General features: G+C 34.5%; 1 protein-coding gene across 1 annotated transcript; it reads right to left on the bottom strand.

The window, feature by feature from the left end:
* Positions 1-1771: 1771 nt before the first annotated feature.
* Positions 1772-4684, bottom strand: LOC149202795 (CASP-like protein 1U1). The gene is made up of 3 exons (XM_089403256.1): positions 4396-4684; positions 2420-2540; positions 1772-2325 (listed from the first exon to the last, which is right to left on the bottom strand). The coding sequence occupies exons 1-3, from the start codon at positions 4662-4664 to the stop codon at positions 2095-2097; spliced, it is 621 nt and encodes a 206-aa protein (XP_089259382.1). The 5' UTR covers positions 4665-4684; the 3' UTR covers positions 1772-2094.
* Between the last annotated feature and the right edge of the window lie 14357 nt (positions 4685-19041).

Here is a 19041-nt window from a genome sequence, read left to right on the forward strand (position 1 = left end):
CCTTAGTTAATTTTAAAAACCATTAAAACTATAATTTTCTATTTTGTTATATTAGTTATCTAGATTAATTTTATTTGTTTATAGATAATTAAAACCCTAAGTATCTAATTAATAAAGAAGTAAATTATTTGATTAATTTATAATTTTTCTCTCTGAAAATGTTAATTTTTAAAAACTATTGTTACTATAATCTATAGTCACTAGAATAAATTTTATTTTTGTTATGTTGGTTATTGTTAATATTAATCACTAAGACAACTCTTAATTAAGACAACGATTAACTAAGGAACGGGGAGGGAGAAACCAGTGATACTATGTCTCAAAAGATCTGGAGGGATTTATCTGTCTAATCAGGGGAGCTAGATTCCACTAATCTCACTCCCATTGTCCCTATTGACCCTATTGAGGTTTTGAGGAAATTTCATAATTTGGATAGCCTCTTTGATTTTTCTCTTTTGATAATGATCCTCTCGCTTTCTTTAAACACACATGATGTTTGGTTTTAGATGAGTGTTGTGCAAATGCTAATTACATTATTATTATTCACATTTTATTTCATTCAACATTGTTACATTACCACTTTGCATTCAAAATTGTTATTTAATTATTTTTCATTATTCAAGTTATTAACGATCTTTATCATATTATTAATAGTATTAATAATAGAGATAATAGAGGCATTTGTATTAATAATAGAGGCAAATTAAGAAATAATTAGAATAGGTTAAATAAAGAAGGGAAGTGAAAGAAAAGAAATAATTAGAATATGTTAAATAAAAAAAGGAAGTGAAAGAAATTGATGAGTCAAATCAGTAACGGGTCAAATGGAGACAAATATTACCATCTAATATTAAATCGACTTGGAACAATTAGACTTATCCGAGGCGGGTACCTCTTTCATCCAGGGGACAAAATTTGGTGGCAGGCGGCGAGGAAATATGATAAGGTCTAGGTAAAAGGTATATATTCTTACAGTTACTCCTCCATGGATAATTCTCCACAACAACATTGGTTCTCGGTGATCGATTGTTTTAGCTCTGTCTGAATATCGGTGTTCGGTCTGTAAAATCAGGCTGAACCAGACTTTTAAGTATTTATACTCGTTTGTATATCTGTTCCTTGGCATATTATTGTGTTTTTATAATAAAAATATAAAAATAAAAATTTATTAAATAATGTTATTAATAAATAATATTAAAATATTAGAATAAAAATAAAGAATTGATGAATTTGGATTATTAATGGTAGATGGGAGACTATATATATAAATAATTTAATATTTATATTTTTAAAATAAATATAAAAAATTATGTAATTAGATAAATATGTTTATGTAAATTAGAATTTTTTTAAGCAAAAATATATTTACTAATTTTTTTTAATAACATAGTTATTTTGCAAAATAATTATTATTTTTCTTATAAATTTGTAATTTGAAATATTTTTAAGCTTTATAATATATCTATACATTAATATATAAATCATATAAAATAAATTTATTATTTTTTATTAAAAAAATATCATTATAATTATTAAACTTAAGAAAAAACCATCTCATCAAACAACTTTTATCTCTATTTCTAATTTTCCTTCAAATAAAAATACCGTTATATATATATATATAATTTTCTGAATGTAAAAATATTGTCATATAAAATATAATATCGCACCACAACCATGAATCCCACCAAAGACTCTTCAGTAAATTCAGCATCGAACATCGAACCACAACCATGCAGCCCACCAAAGATTCTTCAATCAATTCAGCATCGAACATCATAACGCAAAATATTATTAAATTTATTGAACAGTGTAAAAATTGTGATCTTGGTTTGACCGTGTGTTCGAAATTGAGCTCGACAGTCCACCGAAACCGAGCAGATATTCTATCAATGCAACGTAATTAATAAGTCTAGCTATATGGCAGCAACCATTATCGTTGGAATGTAGTTAATAGGAATAGTTGCATCCCAATCAACGATAGGCATATACAGGCACTGCCCATTAATTGCCGCTGCACAGCCCACCCTTAAAAACGTAGAAGGGGTCGCCATCAATTTACAAAGCCAAGCCCTATCATTCCTTTTGATACCGTCAACGAGCTCGGCTCGTACGTCTGTATGAACTGTAAATAGACATGACAGTGAGCGCCAGAAAGATGATGAGACTTGCAAACGAAGCAGTCAGAGCACCAATTACATGATTGCAGAAGCGATCATATATACCGCAGATTTTTCCCCACTGAGTGTGAGAATTTCCCTTGTACCCAACGTAAGCAATGGCGGCCGCTGCAGAGACCCCCGCCGATACCAGCGCCACCATCACCTGGACACAATTATGAAATTCAGTTCGAGATTTGAACAACATTTATAACGCAGCTTTCATAGCTTCCTAGCAAAGAAAAGGAGAAATGCATTACCAAATCGGTGACAGAGAGAAGAAAGTCTGACAGTGTAGAGGAGGCAAATTTGCCGGTTACGGAGAAGATCAATGAAATAAATGTGTATCCACAGGCAACTGCATTCGCCACTACAAAGAAACTGCAAAACAACATATATTAAGGACGATCTCAACATATGATAACTTAGAAATTAAAATATTTAATAATGATATATGTAGTATAGTTGAAATGCTTTTTTATTTTTATTTTTGTAGTTAATTTTATTTAGGATATTTAAAAAAATTTGAAGTTATAAGTTTAAATTGTTTAATGTGTAGGAAATGGTTGTTTTAACTTTTTTATATACTAAATTTATGTATATATATTAAAAATTACATTTTATTAGTTTAAATTGTTTAATGTATAGAAAATGATTGTTTTAACTTTTTCATATATTAAATTTATGTATATATATTAAAAATTACATTTTAAATAATAAAAATATATAATAATTAAAAAATTACAATTATCAAACTATATCTTTAAAGAAAATTCATTTCATGTATTAATTAAGCTATTTTATATATTAATTATACAAAATCTTAATATTATTTAATAAATAAATTATTAAATTTATTTAAAAAATTATTTATATCATATTAAATTTTCTATAAATTATTATAAATATGTCTTTTTTATATAATTAAATAATTAAAAAAAATTATCATTAGCAGTATATTTATAAAATTTGATAATCAATATAATTTTTTTTTAAATATATTTATTGTGGGTCAAGGATTTATTACAAAACACATATTGTTATTATGATAATAATAAATTTTATTTTAGTATAGTTTAATCTAATTAATATTTAAAAAAAAAAAAAAAAAATCAATAATAATAATATACATTTATTAATTATAATTTTTTGATATATATAATATAATAATAATAATATCTATTTTTAAGGTCACAGCCAAGCCAGACACCAAATTGGTGTATGAGACCCCCTTGTTTATGGGACAAGAGACCCACCTCCCCGCAAGGATTTGACTACTAAGTCTAAGAAGGCATACATACTCTACCCCCTTAGGTTTTGAACCTATGACCTCTTAGGAGGAAAGACATGCTCTTAACCATTAGGCCTAGGCCCACTCAAGGATATAGTATGATTCTGGACAGATATATTAACTCTATGTATTTGGGAGAGACTAATCTTGCAGATTAGTTAATACAAAGTAATTTTTGATATAGCATGATTTTCGAGAGATATATTAACTAGATTTATTCTAGATTTATTTGGCAGAGCCTGATCTTGCAGGGAAATAGTTTTCTTCATATTTATTGATAAAGAAGAGTTTGAAATAAGGTAAATAAATAGACGAACATTTAAATTGTTAACTATTAAAAATGAAATTTACCTATATATACATAGACATGCTCCTTCATTAAAATATACCTCTTTTCAAATTAAGACTTATTGTCCTTTCATATACTTATTTCTCTATACACATACAAATGCTCCAACCCTTTCCAAAAATAAAATATACCTTTTGCCAAATTGTGACTGGTTATCCTTCCCATATTTATACAATACATTTACCAATTCTTTGAAAAAAGATTTTCTTTTCGGCTTATGCACGGGTGAATATTCAAAAATTAAAACACTAATAATGCTATATTATCCATAAACATCATTCCCATAACATTCTTTTCAAAGTGAACAATTAATCATACACATAGAAATGCTCCAGCACTTTCCAGTGATGAAATATATCTCTTTCCAAGTTATGACTTAAGGTCCCTCCCCTAATTATCTTATATATACAATACATATGCCAATTCTTTCAAAATTTCTTTTCAACTTATCCATGGTGTGAATATTGAAAAATTAAAAAACTAATAAGGCTAGACATCATTCAAGCAGCATTCTTTTCACCGTGAAAAAATAATCATAAAAATAAGAACAATGCAAAATTTAAATTCTAAAACTGATCTAATATCCTCCTACATACACGAAGGCAGGGGAATATTGGTATTTGGCAGGCCATGGCCCAACGATGGGAAGCGTCACCATCTGCTTGTTCGTTCCCATTACGATTGCAGCAGAAAACGTGCAGCCGATTGCCAGCAGTCTCAAGATGACATCCACCACGAAGAAACTGCTATTAACTCTCTGCGCATCATCCCCGCCGGACTTATTCTCAGTCTCTAAGTAACCCACCTTCCCTTGAGATGCCATTTTTTTCTTCCCTGCCACCACAAAATCTGAGTTCCTCCACATACCAAGAATTGAGCACCGATATGGATATATACAGCACAGGTGCGTACGTGGACGATTTATAAGCTCACATAATTATTTATTAGTGAAAGCGACAGAACATAAATTTTTGGTGCTGAGATGGTTTGCTGATAAAAATCCGGTTGCTAAGATTGTTTATTCAAGTACAGATGGGTGAATCGCCCTGAGCTTATGTCTATTGCAGATTCCCTAAATATTGGGCAATCGGATAGATGTCTATTGCAGATTCGCAATCGGATAGATATACGTGGTCGAAAATTTGACAGCGCTCATGTCTATCCATCTAATTACCCAATATTCGGGGAATTGGCAATCCAGATAAATATGCCCGTGTATTGCCCGCCAATTTCAATAGAAGACTCTGTACAATCAGTAAATCCACCTATAGAAGACCGGTTGCATTTATTTATCATTTGTGAGAACAGCGTTATTGGGATGGTGCAGTTACAGCTACTACGATTTGATGTACGTGGACGTTTTGCATCCAACTGATTTGTCTTAAAATAAAATAATTTCTTTTCATCTACTGCCCAGATATTATATTTACCCGATTATAGCTGGAAGGAAGTTCCAATTAAAAACAAATACAACACAAAGACACACAATTTCATTAATTCAATTGCTTAATTACATCACACTTATATAGGAAAACTTATGCAACCAATTCCTAACCACTCACAACTAATTCTTGTTCAACTGCTCATAACTAATTCTGTTCAACTGCTTCATAACTAAATCTATTTCTGCATTATTTTCACATCCTCCCTTAATGGAGAAATGGATTCTCTACAATACCTAAGTGACTTCTAAAAACTTCAAATTTGAATTTACCAAGGGGCTTAGTAAATATATCAGCCACATTATCCTTGGTGTTACAAAATATCAATCCAATTTCATTTGACTCAATTTTCTCACGGACAAAGTGGTACTGTAACTCAACGTGTTTTGTTCTAGCATGGTAAACTGGATTATGTGCTAATTTGATAGCACTCTGATTATCACAATTGATACATGTTGCACCACTTTGCGCTTCTTCAAGATCTGCAAGAATTCTTCGCAACCAAATGGCTTCACAGGTGGCATTGGTCAAAGCTTTGTACTCTGATTCTGTTGATGGTAAAGAAACAGTTGGCTGTTTCTTACTACTCCAAGATACGACTCCTGATCCAATATGAAATGCATAGCGTTCAGGACCACTACAAGGTTGTTTCTACAGGTACCAGGGTTGGAGGATTGTACAGATTGGATGTGACAGTCAAGCGCCATGTTGCATTGACATCTCAAGAGACATCGACAGCAGAATTATGGCATCACAGGTATGGGCACCTAAATTACAATGATTTATCGTTGTTACAAAGGAAATCAATGGTTGAAGGTCTTCCTGTTATGAAGTGTGAACATTTACCATGTGAAGCTTGTGCACTTGGTAAGCAGCATAGAGAAGAGTTTCCTGTTCATACTGAGAAACGGAAGTATGATATTCTTGAATTAATTCACACTGATGTATGCGGACCTATGCAAACTAGGTCTCTTGGTGGTGCTTCATACTTTGTTATTTTTATTGATGATAGATCTAGATATACCTGGGTCTATTTCATTAGAAGGAAAAGTGATATATTTGAGTATTTTAAAGAGTTTAGAAATATGGTTGAAAAACAAACAGGAAAGTGCATTAAAATACTCCGATCTGATCAAGGGGGTGAATATAAATCAAAAGCATTTAACACCTATTGTAAATCTAATGGAATTCAACAACAGTTCACAGTGCCACATACCCCTCAGCAAAATGGTGTTGCTGAGCGATGGAATAGAACCTTGGTGGAATCTGCTCGTAGTATGCTGCAAGGTAAGAACATCTCTAATGGTTTCTGGGCAGAAGCCATTAACACTGTTGTTTATCTGAAGAATCGATGTCCCACTAAGAAATTAGTTTTTCAAACTCCTTTTGAGGTTCTTTATGGTTATAAACCTGATGTGAGTCATTTCAAAGTCTTTGGATGTACTGCTTTTGCTCATATTCCTAAGGCTAACAGAAGCAAACTTGATGCCAAGTCCATCAAGTGTGTTTTCATTGGATATTGTACGGATCAGAAAGCCTATAAATTGTTTGATTCAAGTTCCCATAAACTATTTGCAAGTCGTGATGTATTGTTTCATGAGCAGACTGATAAAAGTAACACAAAGAATGATACATGGCATATTTCTAATGATGCACATCTCAAGCTTGATACTTTGATTAAGCAGGAACAGGAACAGGTCCAGGTACAGGTACAGGATCAGGATGATAGCAACAGTACGAGCACATCTAGCAGCAGTGAGTCATCACATGGGGGTGATACACCTCAAAGCCGACGAATCATGGATGGAACACTCACACCAAGAAGGTCGTCCCGACAGACTCGGCCTCCTGAAAGGTATAGAGACTATGCCTTAATGTCTAATATAATGAATGTTGAAGAACCAATTGATTATGAGCAGGCTAAACAACATGAACCATGGATTAATGCTATGATTGATGAGTATGCTTCTATTATGAAAAATCAAACATGGGAATTAGTGGAACTTCCTGAAAATAAAGTTCCAATTGGAAGCAAATGGTTGTACAAAACGAAATTTAAAGCAGATGGTACAATTGATAAATTTAAGGCAAGATTAGTAGCAAAAGGATATGCTCAACAGGAGGGAATTGATTATGAAGACACTTTTGCACCAGTAGCTAAGTTGAATACAATTAGATTACTGATTGCCTTAGCCACAAAACATAATTGGAATATACATCAATTGGATGTCAAATCTGCTTTTCTCAATGGTGATTTAAAGGAAGAAGTTTATTTGGTTCAACCTGAAGGGTTTGTCAAACAGGGACAGGAGCATCTGGTTTGCAGGTTAAGAAAGGCATTGTATGGTTTGAAACAGGCACCAAGATCATGGTATGTAAAGATTGATACCTTCTTTCTTCAGAATGGATTTGTGAAAAGCAAAAATGATCCTAACTTGTATTTTAAGAAAGATGAAAAAGGAAATGTTGCTTTAATATCTTTATATGTGGATGATCTCATTATAACAGGCAGTGCTCACAAATTAATTGAAGAAATTAAAGTTCAGTTGTCACAGGTTTTTGAAATGAAAGATTTGGGTGAAATGCATTACTGCTTAGGAATTGAGGTATGGAGAGAACCTGGTAAAACTTTGATCACTCAAAGCAAATATACAAAGGAGATTCTTAAAAAGTTCAATATGACAGATTGCAAAGCTATGTCAACTCCCTTAGAACAGAATGCAAAGTTGTACAAAGAAGATGGATCGAAAGAGGCAGATGGAACATTATATCGTCAGTTACTGGATTATGTGCTAATTTGATAGCACTCTGATTATCACAATTGATACATGTTGCACCACTTTGCGCTTCTTCAAGATCGGCAAGAATTCTCCGCAACCAAATAGCTTCACAGGTGGCATTGGTCAAAGCTTTGTACTCTGATTATGTTGATGATAAAGAAACAGTTGGCTGTTTCTTACTACTCCAAGATACGACCCCTGATCCAATATGAAATGCATAGCCAGAGGTAGATCGTCTGTCATCTGGATTTCCTGCCCAATCTGAATCAGAAAAACCTGTCAGTGCAACATTAGATACATCAGTATACATAATACCAAGATTCACTGTTCCCTTTAAGTATCGGAGAACTTTCTTTGCAGCAATCCAGTGATTTCCTGAAGGCTTAGCCATGAATTGACTAAGGATACTGACTGTGTATGCAATGTCTGGTCTGGTAGTGGTGAGATAGTTCAAACTTCCCACTAACTGACGATATAATGTTCCATCTGCCTCTTTCGATCCATCTTCTTTGTACAACTTTGCATTCTGTTCTAAGGGAGTTGACATAGCTTTGCAATCTGTCATATTGAACTTTTTAAGAATCTCCTTTGTATATTTTCTTTGAGTGATCAAAGTTTTACCAGGTTCTCTCCATACCTCAATTCCTAAGCAGTAATGCATTTCACCCAAATCTTTCATTTCAAAAACCTGTGACAACTGAACTTTAATTTCTTCAATTAATTTGTGAGCACTGCCTGTTATAATGAGATCATCCACATATAAAGATATTAAAGCAACATTTCCTTTTTCATCTTTCTTAAAATACAAGTTAGGATCATTTTTGCTTTTCACAAATCCATTCTGAAGAAAGAAGGTATCAATCTTTACATACCATGATCTTGGTGCCTGTTTCAAACCATACAATGCCTTTCTTAACCTGCAAACCAGATGTTCTCGTCCCTGTTTGACAAACCCTTCAGGTTGAACCAAATAAACTTCTTCCTTTAAATCACCATTTAGAAAAGCAGATTTGACATCCAATTGATGTATATTCCAATTATGTTTTGTGGCTAAGGCAATCAGTAATCTAATTGTATTCAACTTAGCTACTGGTGCAAAAGTGTCTTCATAATCAATTCCCTCCTGTTGAGCATATCCTTTTGCTACTAATCTTGCCTTAAATTTATCAATTGTACCATCTGCTTTAAATTTTGTTTTGTACAACCATTTGCTTCCAATTGGAACTTTATTTTTAGGAAGTTCCACTAATTCCCATGTTTGATTTTTCATAATAGAAGCATACTCATCATTCATAGCATTAATCCATGGTTCATGTTGTTTAGTCTGCTCATAATCAATTGGTTCTTCAACATTCATTATATTAGACATTAAGGCATAGTCTCTATACCTTTCAGGAGGCCGAGTCTGTCGGGACGACCTTCTTGGTGTGGGTGTTCCATCCATGATTCGTCGGCTTTGAGGTGTATCACCCCCGTGTGATGACTCACTGCTGCTAGATGTGCTCGTACTGCTGCTATCATCCTGATCCTGTACCTGTACCTGGACCTGTTCCTGTTCCTGCTTAATCAAAGTATCAAGCTTGAGATGTGCATCATTAGAAATATGCCATGTATCATTCTTTGTGTTACTTTTATCAGTCTGCTCATGAAACAATACATCACGACTTGCAAATAGTTTATGGGAACTTGGATCAAACAATTTATAGGCTTTCTGATCCGTACAATATCCAATGAAAACACACTTGATGGACTTGGCATCAAGTTTGCTTCTGTTAGCCTTAGGAATATGAGCAAAAGCAGTACATCCAAAGACTTTGAAATGACTCACATCAGGTTTATAACCATAAAGAACCTCAAAAGGAGTTTGAAAAACTAATTTCTTAGTGGGACATCGATTCTTCAGATAAACAGCAGTGTTAATGGCTTCTGCCCAGAAACCATTAGAGATGTTCTTACCTTGCAGCATACTACGAGCAGATTCCACCAAGGTTCTATTCCATCGCTCAGCAACACCATTTTGCTGAGGGGTATGTGGCACTGTGAATTGTTGTTGAATTCCATTAGATTTACAATAGGTGTTAAATGCTTTTGATTTATATTCACCCCCTTGATCAGATCTGAGTATTTTAATGCACTTTCCTGTTTGTTTTTCAACCATATTTCGAAACTCTTTAAAATACTCAAATATATCACTTTTCCTTCTAATGAAATAGACCCAGGTATATCTAGATCTATCATCAATAAAAATAACAAAGTATGAAGCACCACCAAGAGACCTAGTTTGCATAGGTCCGCATACATCAGTGTGAATTAATTCAAGAATATCATACTTCCGTTTCTCAGTATGAACAGGAAACTCTTCTCTATGCTGCTTACCAAGTGCACAAGCTTCACATGGTAAATGTTCACACTTCATAACAGGAAGACCTTCAACCATTGATTTCCTTTGTAACAACGATAAATCATTGTAATTTAGGTGCCCATACCTGTGATGCCATAATTCTGCTGTCGATGTCTTTTGAGATGTCAATGCAACATGGCGCTTGACTGTCACATCCAATCTGTACAATCCTCCAACCCTGGTACCTGTAGAAACAACCTTGTAGTGGTCCTGAACATCTTTCACTATACACCCCAATTTACCAAATTCTACTTTTAAATGATTATCAGTGATAGTGGAAACAGATAGCAAATTCTTTTTGAGAGCAGGTACATACATCACATTATGAATCTGTCGCATTTGTCCATTAGGTAAGTACACATTTATTATGCCATAGCCTTGAACTTTAAGTGACCTATCATCTCCGAGGTAAATGTGTGTACCATCAGATTTCTCATAATATTTATCATACCATTCTTTATTACAAGTCATGTGTGCCGATGCACCAGAATCTATAAACCAAGCATTCTCATCATCAGTTTCAGTAGACAATGCAGCATCAGAAAGAAATAACTTAAGATTTTTAAATCCATCATTCACTGAGGTGTCTTTGTTTGTGTAATTTCCATTATGCCTGCTATGTCTTTGATTTGATTCATTATTCTTTCTCCTATAGCAATCTTTTGCCAAATGTCCAGGTTTTCCACAATAATGACATTCAATGTTCCTTTTAACATAAGAATTAGGAGGTGCCATACCTTTCTGCTTTGCTTGAAAACGGCCTCTGTTTCTGTCCCATGGTCTCCCTCGGAATGGTTTTTGGCCTCTTGCAGTCAAAGCCAAATCAGAACCATTTGACTCCAGTTCAAAAGTTTTCATGCGCTCTTCTTCTTGAAGAAGAATTCCAGCCAATTCTTCAAATGTAGGGGGTGTCGGTCTAGCTGAGAGAGCTGAAATAAAGACTTTATAGTCTGGGACTAACCCCTTTAACGTAACAGTTACCAAGTCTGTACTAGAAACCTTTTCACCAATATCACCAAGCTTATCACTAAAGTCTTTAATTCGGGAAACAAAGTTGCTAATGCTTTCATTGGTATCCATTTTGATAGATAGCAGCTTTGTTTTTAAAAATAAAATACGGTTTGCATTAGAAGTCTCATACAAACCTTTGAGAGTGTCCCATGTCGCCTTCGAAGTTTCACAGTCCCGAATGTGAGGAATAATATTGTCCTTCACTGACATGCGTAGCAGCACCCTTGCTTTCACTTCACGCTTCTCCCAATCTTGAGTGTTAGTAGGAGGTGGAGGCTTGGTCTCGTCACCTTTGACAATCGGCCAGAGATTGTATGCCTCCAGTACTGTGATGATCTTAAATTTCCAATTTACATAGTTTTCTCCATCAAGTTTTGAAGACTCATTTAAATATGAATCTGCAAGAGGATTAGCCATCTCTCCACCAATGACCAAATTCAAACAAAAACCGCAAGCTTCTTAAACAATAATACCGCAGGCCTCACTGCCTGAGAAATTTACTAAATAAAACTCTGCGTATACACTTGGATCAAATCTTGATTGCTTTCTGGAAACAATTTCTGAGGCAAAACAGCTTTAAAGTTTCCTGAGACAAAAAATTAAAAAATACCCGAGTTCTGGCAGCACACAAGCACGCACAACGGTGCCCGTTCTCGACAGCACCAACAACAGTTCTCGACCGCACCAACAACAGTTCTCGACAGCACTCCTCACTGTCTCGCGTCCACCAGCAAGCGGTTCCGAGTTCTGGCAGACAAGGCTTCTCAACGGTCTTCGACAGCACCGGGCTCTGGACAGGGCCTGGAGAGGGCCAACCTCGACGCACTCCACACAGCACTCCACGCAGCCTTTCTTGCGGTCAACAGTTAAAAAACCTCCACGCAGCCGTCAGGTCTCTTCACGCACACTCTAATGGCAGAGTCACTCCCTGCCCACGAAGAGAAGAGAGGCGCAAACAAAAGAGCTCTGTGCTCTGATACCAAATTAAAACAGAAAACCAAACGTGAGACAAAGTTAAAACAAAACTTCATTAATTATTTGCTCAATTACATGACACCCTTGCTTTCACTTCACGCTTCTCCCAATCTTGAGTGTTAGTAGGAGGTGGAGGCTTGGTCTCGTCACCTTTGACAATCGGCCAGAGATTGTATGCCTCCAGTACTGTGATGATCTTAAATTTCCAATTTACATAGTTTTCTCCATCAAGTTTTGAAGACTCATTTAAATATGAATCTGCAAGAGGATTAGCCATCTCTCCACCAATGACCAAATTCAAACAAAAATCGCAAGCTTCTTAAACAATAATACCGCAGGCCTCACTGCCTGAGAAATTTACTAAATAAAACTCTGCGTATACACTTGGATCAAATCTTGACTGCTTTCTGGAAACAATTTCTGAGGAAAAACAGCTTTAAAGTTTCCTGAGACAAAAAATTAAAAAATACCCGAGTTCTGGCAGCACACAAGCACGCACAACGGTGCCCGTTCTCGACAGCACCAACAACAGTTCTCGACCGCACCAACAACAGTTCTCGACAGCACTCCTCACTGTCTCGCGTCCACCAGCAAGCGGTTCCGAGTTCTGGCAGACAAGGCTTCTCAACGGTCTTCGACAGCACCGGGTTCTGGACAGGGCCTGGACAGGGCCAACCTCGACGCACTCCACACAGCACTCCACGCAGCCTTTCTTGCGGTCAACAGTTAAAAAACCTCCACGCAGCCGTCTTGAGGTCTCTTCACGCACACACTAATTCACGCACACAGGTCTCTTCACGCACACTCTAATGGCAGAGTCACTCCCTGCCCACGAAGAGAAGAGAGGCGCAAACAAAAGAGCTCTGTGCTCTGATACCAAATTAAAAACAAATACAACACAAAGACACACAACTTCATTAATTCAATTGCTTAATTACATCACACTTATATAGGAAAACTTATGCAACCAATTCCTAACCACTCACAACTAATTCTTGTTCAACTGCTCATAACTAATTCTGTTCAACTGCTTCATAACTAAATCTATTTCTGCATTATTTTCACAGTTCCATATGCTCACAGCCCCGCTTGATCTGATTTGAAGTAATGTCCGAATTTTTTTTGCCCCAAGTTTCATATACTCATATACAAACACAAGGCCATGCTTGATCTGATTTGAAGTAATGTCCAAAGATATTTTGCCCATATATCATGCATCCATTCTGATCTTCCAAAACAAAGATGTTTTTTTTTCAAAGAGAAAAAGCTGTATAGATTATATCCAAAACAAAGATAATCCGTTGGGATCTTCCAAAAACTTGATACCTCCTTTCAATCGCTACAGTTCGAAAGAAATTTAATGTATAAATAAATGGCTCTTTGGCTCTTATTGGGAGGGGTTAATTTTGATCCATGTTTATTTGTTTTTATTTCATTTTAAATTAATGAATTAATTTAATTTTAAAATTCATAATATTCTATAATTAAATAAGATAAAAACGTATATAAAAACCAAAGAATCATCTATTTGCATAAATAATTTCTTCTTAATATATTTTATTGTTAAATAAAAAAAACAAATAAATATTTATCAAAATTGACTCTTCTATGAAAACCACCCCTCTATAAGAACCTAATAGCCATTTATTTGCAAAAAATTAAGGGTTTTGATTACATCTTATTAAAGTTATTTTAAACATGAAAGATTTTATTCCAAAAAAAATCAAACGTGTTTTGTTTTTTTTGTATAAAGTTATCAAGATAGGTGGCACATGTATAAATAAGTAAGTTTATCATTAATATGACACTCTTTCATTGTGTTATTTCATGTGGAGTTTATTTGGGCTTGTGACGCTCTTTCATTGTGCTATTTCACTGTGGAGTTTATTTGGGCTTGTACAGTGTTATCAAAATCATGGTTAAGTTGTTCCTAAACTCCATGTATTTGAAGTCTATGGCATAAAGGAGACGCAAAGCGTGAAGACTGTGAAGATAGAGTGCAGCAAAAGGTTAATATAGTGGAGCAAAATGTGGGATGCCCAAACTATTTACATTTTGTAAGTTTCATATCTTTCAGTCATAATGAAAGACGATTGGAGAAATAGGGTGGCATGATTTTTTCTTAACATATCCTTGGAAGTTAGAATACAAATTTCCAATACTGAGTCCAGTACCAATAATTGCTGGATTGTTTGCTAAAAGTCTAAGTTTTATGCATCTAGGGGCCGCTTGTTATTTTAATTTTGGGAGGCTTTATTTCCATTCACTGCATCAAACGGGAGTTTACTCACTACTACATAAAGGGGGTTTTAAGACAATTTTTGGGCAAATTGTCTTAACTTGAGACAAAAAGAAACTTGTGTATTGTCTTTAAACGAATGTCACAAAAATTATTGTCTTAAAGATTATTGTCTTAAAAAATATTGTCTTAAAGATTAATGTCTTAAAAAATTGTCTCTATAAAGACAATATATAGCACAAGCATTATTGTCTCTTAGGAGACAATTTCATTTTTGTCTCTCTAGAGACAACGCTCAGATTGGAGACAATATGTATTTCATACTAGCTATTGTCTCTCTAGAGACAACAAATTTTTTAAAGATCACTTTTGTCTCTTTAGAGACAATATAAAACAATGAATCCAGAAATATCTCACCACTGAAATAAATCGATATAAAAAACATTTAATTAAAAATAAACTACAAAATCATTCATTAATTCATGTTAGCAGACAGTGGAATTGAACCACCAACCTCCTGCTTGTAAGGCGGACGCATTTCCATTGAGCTAGCACACTCTAAAGAATTACGTAAAGAGTTATGTCTTTTCTATCTTGATTTATTAAAATATAATTCCAATCTTAATTTCATTTTGAATTTCAAGTTTCCTACTAATTTCATAAATTTCCAGCATGTTTGGGATACAGTTCTCTGTTGTGGCCCATTCATAAGAGAGTTCTTGAGAAGCACCATTTATAAATAATTCAATGCTTCCATAGCTTAAAACTCTTGTTTACAAATATTCTGTCATTGAGTATTGTGACAAACAAAAAAAGTGAAGGCAAAGATGAGATTTTTTTAACAACTCCCCACTTCCATAAAAAAGTTGTTCCACCTAAATTTGAGGATTATTTAAAACTGATATTCTAGCTTTGAAATGAAACATGCTAATTTGTTTGAAAACAATATATCACAAATTACTTCAAAATATCAAGGCAAAGATTGCATGTATAAACTTTATGTCAGTACCATGCTAAATTTGTCAAAATCATATAATAATGTCTAAGACAAGTCAATTATGAGTTCTGAATTTATATCCTTCAGAGTTTATTATTGCATTCCTCTGCTGTCAAATAAATTTGCACTTCCTATCCTCTGCAATAAGGAATAGTTTTAGTTATGACACAATGTTCATCTACTAGACTTAATCCTATCATAGCATGTATCCATATATTTTTTTCTTCACATCTGTTCTTGAAGATCAACATACACAACAAAATGCACAGGCAGGAAGTAGTTTACCTTGACCAGAACTGGATGCAAGACTTATCTTTGTGCAATTGCATGCATTGACCATCAAACTTGCACTCGTCCATAATTTCTTTCCCTTTCATCTAAAACATGGGACAAAATGATCAGAATGCCTAAAAATCCAATATATAGTGGAACAAAGTTAAAACAGAGAATTTATACATTATAAGTTTTTATAAACACAGTTTGTATTTGGGCAATAGAAAACAAACATTCTTTACATAAATGATGCATACAAAAGGCCTTATTTCCAAGGGGAAGGTAGAAATCTCCATAGTAAGGTTACTATCGGGAGCGACCACTAAAGGCATATTATGCTTTGATACGAACTTTCAAGTTAAGCCTTTCCAAAAAAATGGGCAGAAGATTAATTATCTTTGTAGAAGAAGGTGGGATGTTGTTTCCAGCAGAAGTCTTCAATTAGCAACTTCACATGACAACTTGTATAATGTGATTCCATTCTAAATGTGGATCACAAGGTGAGGATCAGAAGATAACATTGCTAATCCACATAGACGTTAACAATTACCCTATGTAGTTCCCTATACAGATAAACATACACTTGAATTTGAGAGAAAAATTACATCCACGTAATCTACTAAGTTAAGGACTAGTTTCAAGGATGCTAGGATTATCCACATTTGAAGTTTCATAGACTAGTTGGTCTTGTACATGCTAGTCAATCTAGTATTAGCATCCCCTCATTGAATTTGTAATGCACAACCATGGATGTAACAACACAATGTGTGTGTATTCGATATCCATACCTTGGGAGATGGCATCTGTTTTAGGTCCCAAAGGCATGCCCCCTAAGACTTTTGGAAAATCACACCTTACTGCTAAGTTGCTAACTGTTTTCATCAAAAGAAGAATGTTTTTATAAGAAGAGTTTCAGCGTAAATCACATGTAGAAAACCTTTGTCGACGCATTTCGAACCAACTAGTGTGGTTCATCGTCAGGACAAGTTAAGGAGTCAGATCATAGCTGCGAGTTAAATAGGGAGAGCAAATCTTCCAAACGGCTAGGTGCGACCATTAATGGCTAAAAAAAAAAATGGCTAAATTATATAATAATATTCTAATGTTAATTATGGGCCAATAGTAATATAATATATATTCAAAGTAACTAATTAAACGGCTAAATTATATAATAATATTCTAATGTTAATTATGGGTCAATAGTAATATAATATATATTCAAAGTAACTAATTATCTTTTTAATAAATAATTCAATAATTTATATAATATACTAAATATTTGAATCTTGAACTATTTCATTTTATTTTTAAAATTCAATAATTTATATATTATAATATATTATATATTTGAATCTCATTAATAAAGTTTATTTGGTAATTAAATTAATTTATTTATTTAATTCAATTATTTAAGTTCAATAGGGATGAGATAAAGTCAATCAAGGTTAGGTAAAGGGGTATCTATAACATTTTATTAAAAATATTTATTTGGTTATTAATTTATTTAATTCCTTTTAATATATTTAAACATTTAAATCCAATAGGGAAATATATAGTCAATCTAGGTCAAGTAAAAGGGTATTTCTTATAAATTCCCAAGTAGTGTCAATAGAATTCATTTGCTTGGAGTGCTGACACTTGACCTACTTGCCTACCACAAGATCCCAATGAAGCTTTGACAAGACAATATATTAACTCGAGCACAAAATATAATAAGATTGCAATTAATATGATAACGAACAACATGTCTTGCTTAAAATAGAAGAAAAACCTTTAAATGGTGCCAGAGAAAGCAAAAATAATGAACATGGTTAACATCCACCAGAACTTAATGACTGAATGAAAGACATATTTATCGGTTTTGATGGGTCAAAAGAAGTGCTGATAGGTATCATTCATATCAAAGATCAACGGAAGACCCAAAACAAACCTGGCATAGATATCGAACAAAACGACTGTGTAGATGTAAGAAGACATTTTTTAAATCTACACAAGTAACCATCATGTCCTGAGCATCAGGGTGAATCTCATTAAGAATAGAATTTTCTACCAACCCAATCCTGAGATTTGCAAATATGGATTTTGAACAAGAGATTGGTTGGAAAAGAAGATATTAATACAAACCAAAGACCATGACCTGATGAAATAAAAACCATCTTTGCCTCCTTATTCGTAAAGAGTAAAATGCAGTTAACTATTACATAAGCCAGGTATGTTCTAGAGAGACTGGGGATGGAGGATTGGGTAGCCCTTCTACATCTGTGTGACTAAGGATATTTCATCTTTGTGGTATGCCTAGACACCCCACTAACATTGCCCCTCACTTGGAGAAACAATGGATGGCCAAGGATGTAGATGTAAGCAGACATTTTTTAAATCTACACAAGAAACCATCATGTCCCAAACATCAAGGTGAATCTCATCAAGAATAGAATTTTCTCCCAACCCAATCCTAAGATCTGCAAATATGGATTTTGAACAAGAGATTGGTTGGAAAAGAAGATATTAATACAAACCGAAGACCATGACCTGATGAAATAAACACCATCTTTGCCTCCTGATTCGTAAAGAGTAAAATGCAGTTAACTATTACATAAGCCAGGCATGTTCTAGAGAGACTGGGGATGGAGGATTGGGTAGCCCTTCTACATCTGCGTAACTAAGGACATAGATGGACAAACAATGGATGGCCAAGGATCCTATGGCCTGTTGGTTGACAAGGTACCAGTCCACCTAAAAATAACATTCTTATAAGCACAAAGTTTGGAGATAGATTCTACTACTACAAGGGTTGGTTGTCAAGAGATTGGGGATGGCTTTTTCTTGTGCTTTGTGTCGCAAGGATGAAATGGAAGCTGAAAAAATATTTATTTTTGATGTGGTATCAGGATGATTTTGATTTCTTTTGGGTTGTGTTACATTCTTTCCACAACTAGTCCCCCTAGTGAACTAGGAGGTTAGAGGGGGGCCGGAGCTCCCCCTTCATTGCGTTGATTGCACAGCGGGGGGGGGGGGGGGTCACAGGGGGGCAACAACCGCCCCTTTGTTGCGCCGATTACGCAGCGGGGGGGGTTCACAGCGGGGCGACAGCCCCCCTTTTGTTGCACCAATTGCGTAGCGGGGG

Source organism: Pinus tabuliformis, chromosome 2_1 (genome assembly GCF_031772625.1).
Source record: "Pinus tabuliformis cultivar Carrire ecotype Pingquan chromosome 2_1, CPIR1, whole genome shotgun sequence".
Classification (NCBI taxonomy): Eukaryota; Viridiplantae; Streptophyta; class Pinopsida; order Pinales; family Pinaceae; genus Pinus; species Pinus tabuliformis.

What these genes read in the sequence shown, in the direction of transcription:
- LOC149202795 (XM_089403256.1), bottom strand. Translation starts at nt 4,664, where the DNA reads ATGTGGAGGAACTCAGATTTTGTGGTGGCAGGGAAGAAAAAAATGGCA. An exon ending in CAATATTCCCCTGCCTTCGT is followed by an intron (nt 2,541 to 4,395) that starts GTATGTAGGAGG and finishes GTTGTTTTGCAG; the next exon opens with TTTCTTTGTAGTGGCGAATG. An exon ending in TTCTCTCTGTCACCGATTTG is followed by an intron (nt 2,326 to 2,419) that starts GTAATGCATTTC and finishes AATTGTGTCCAG; the next exon opens with GTGATGGTGGCGCTGGTATC.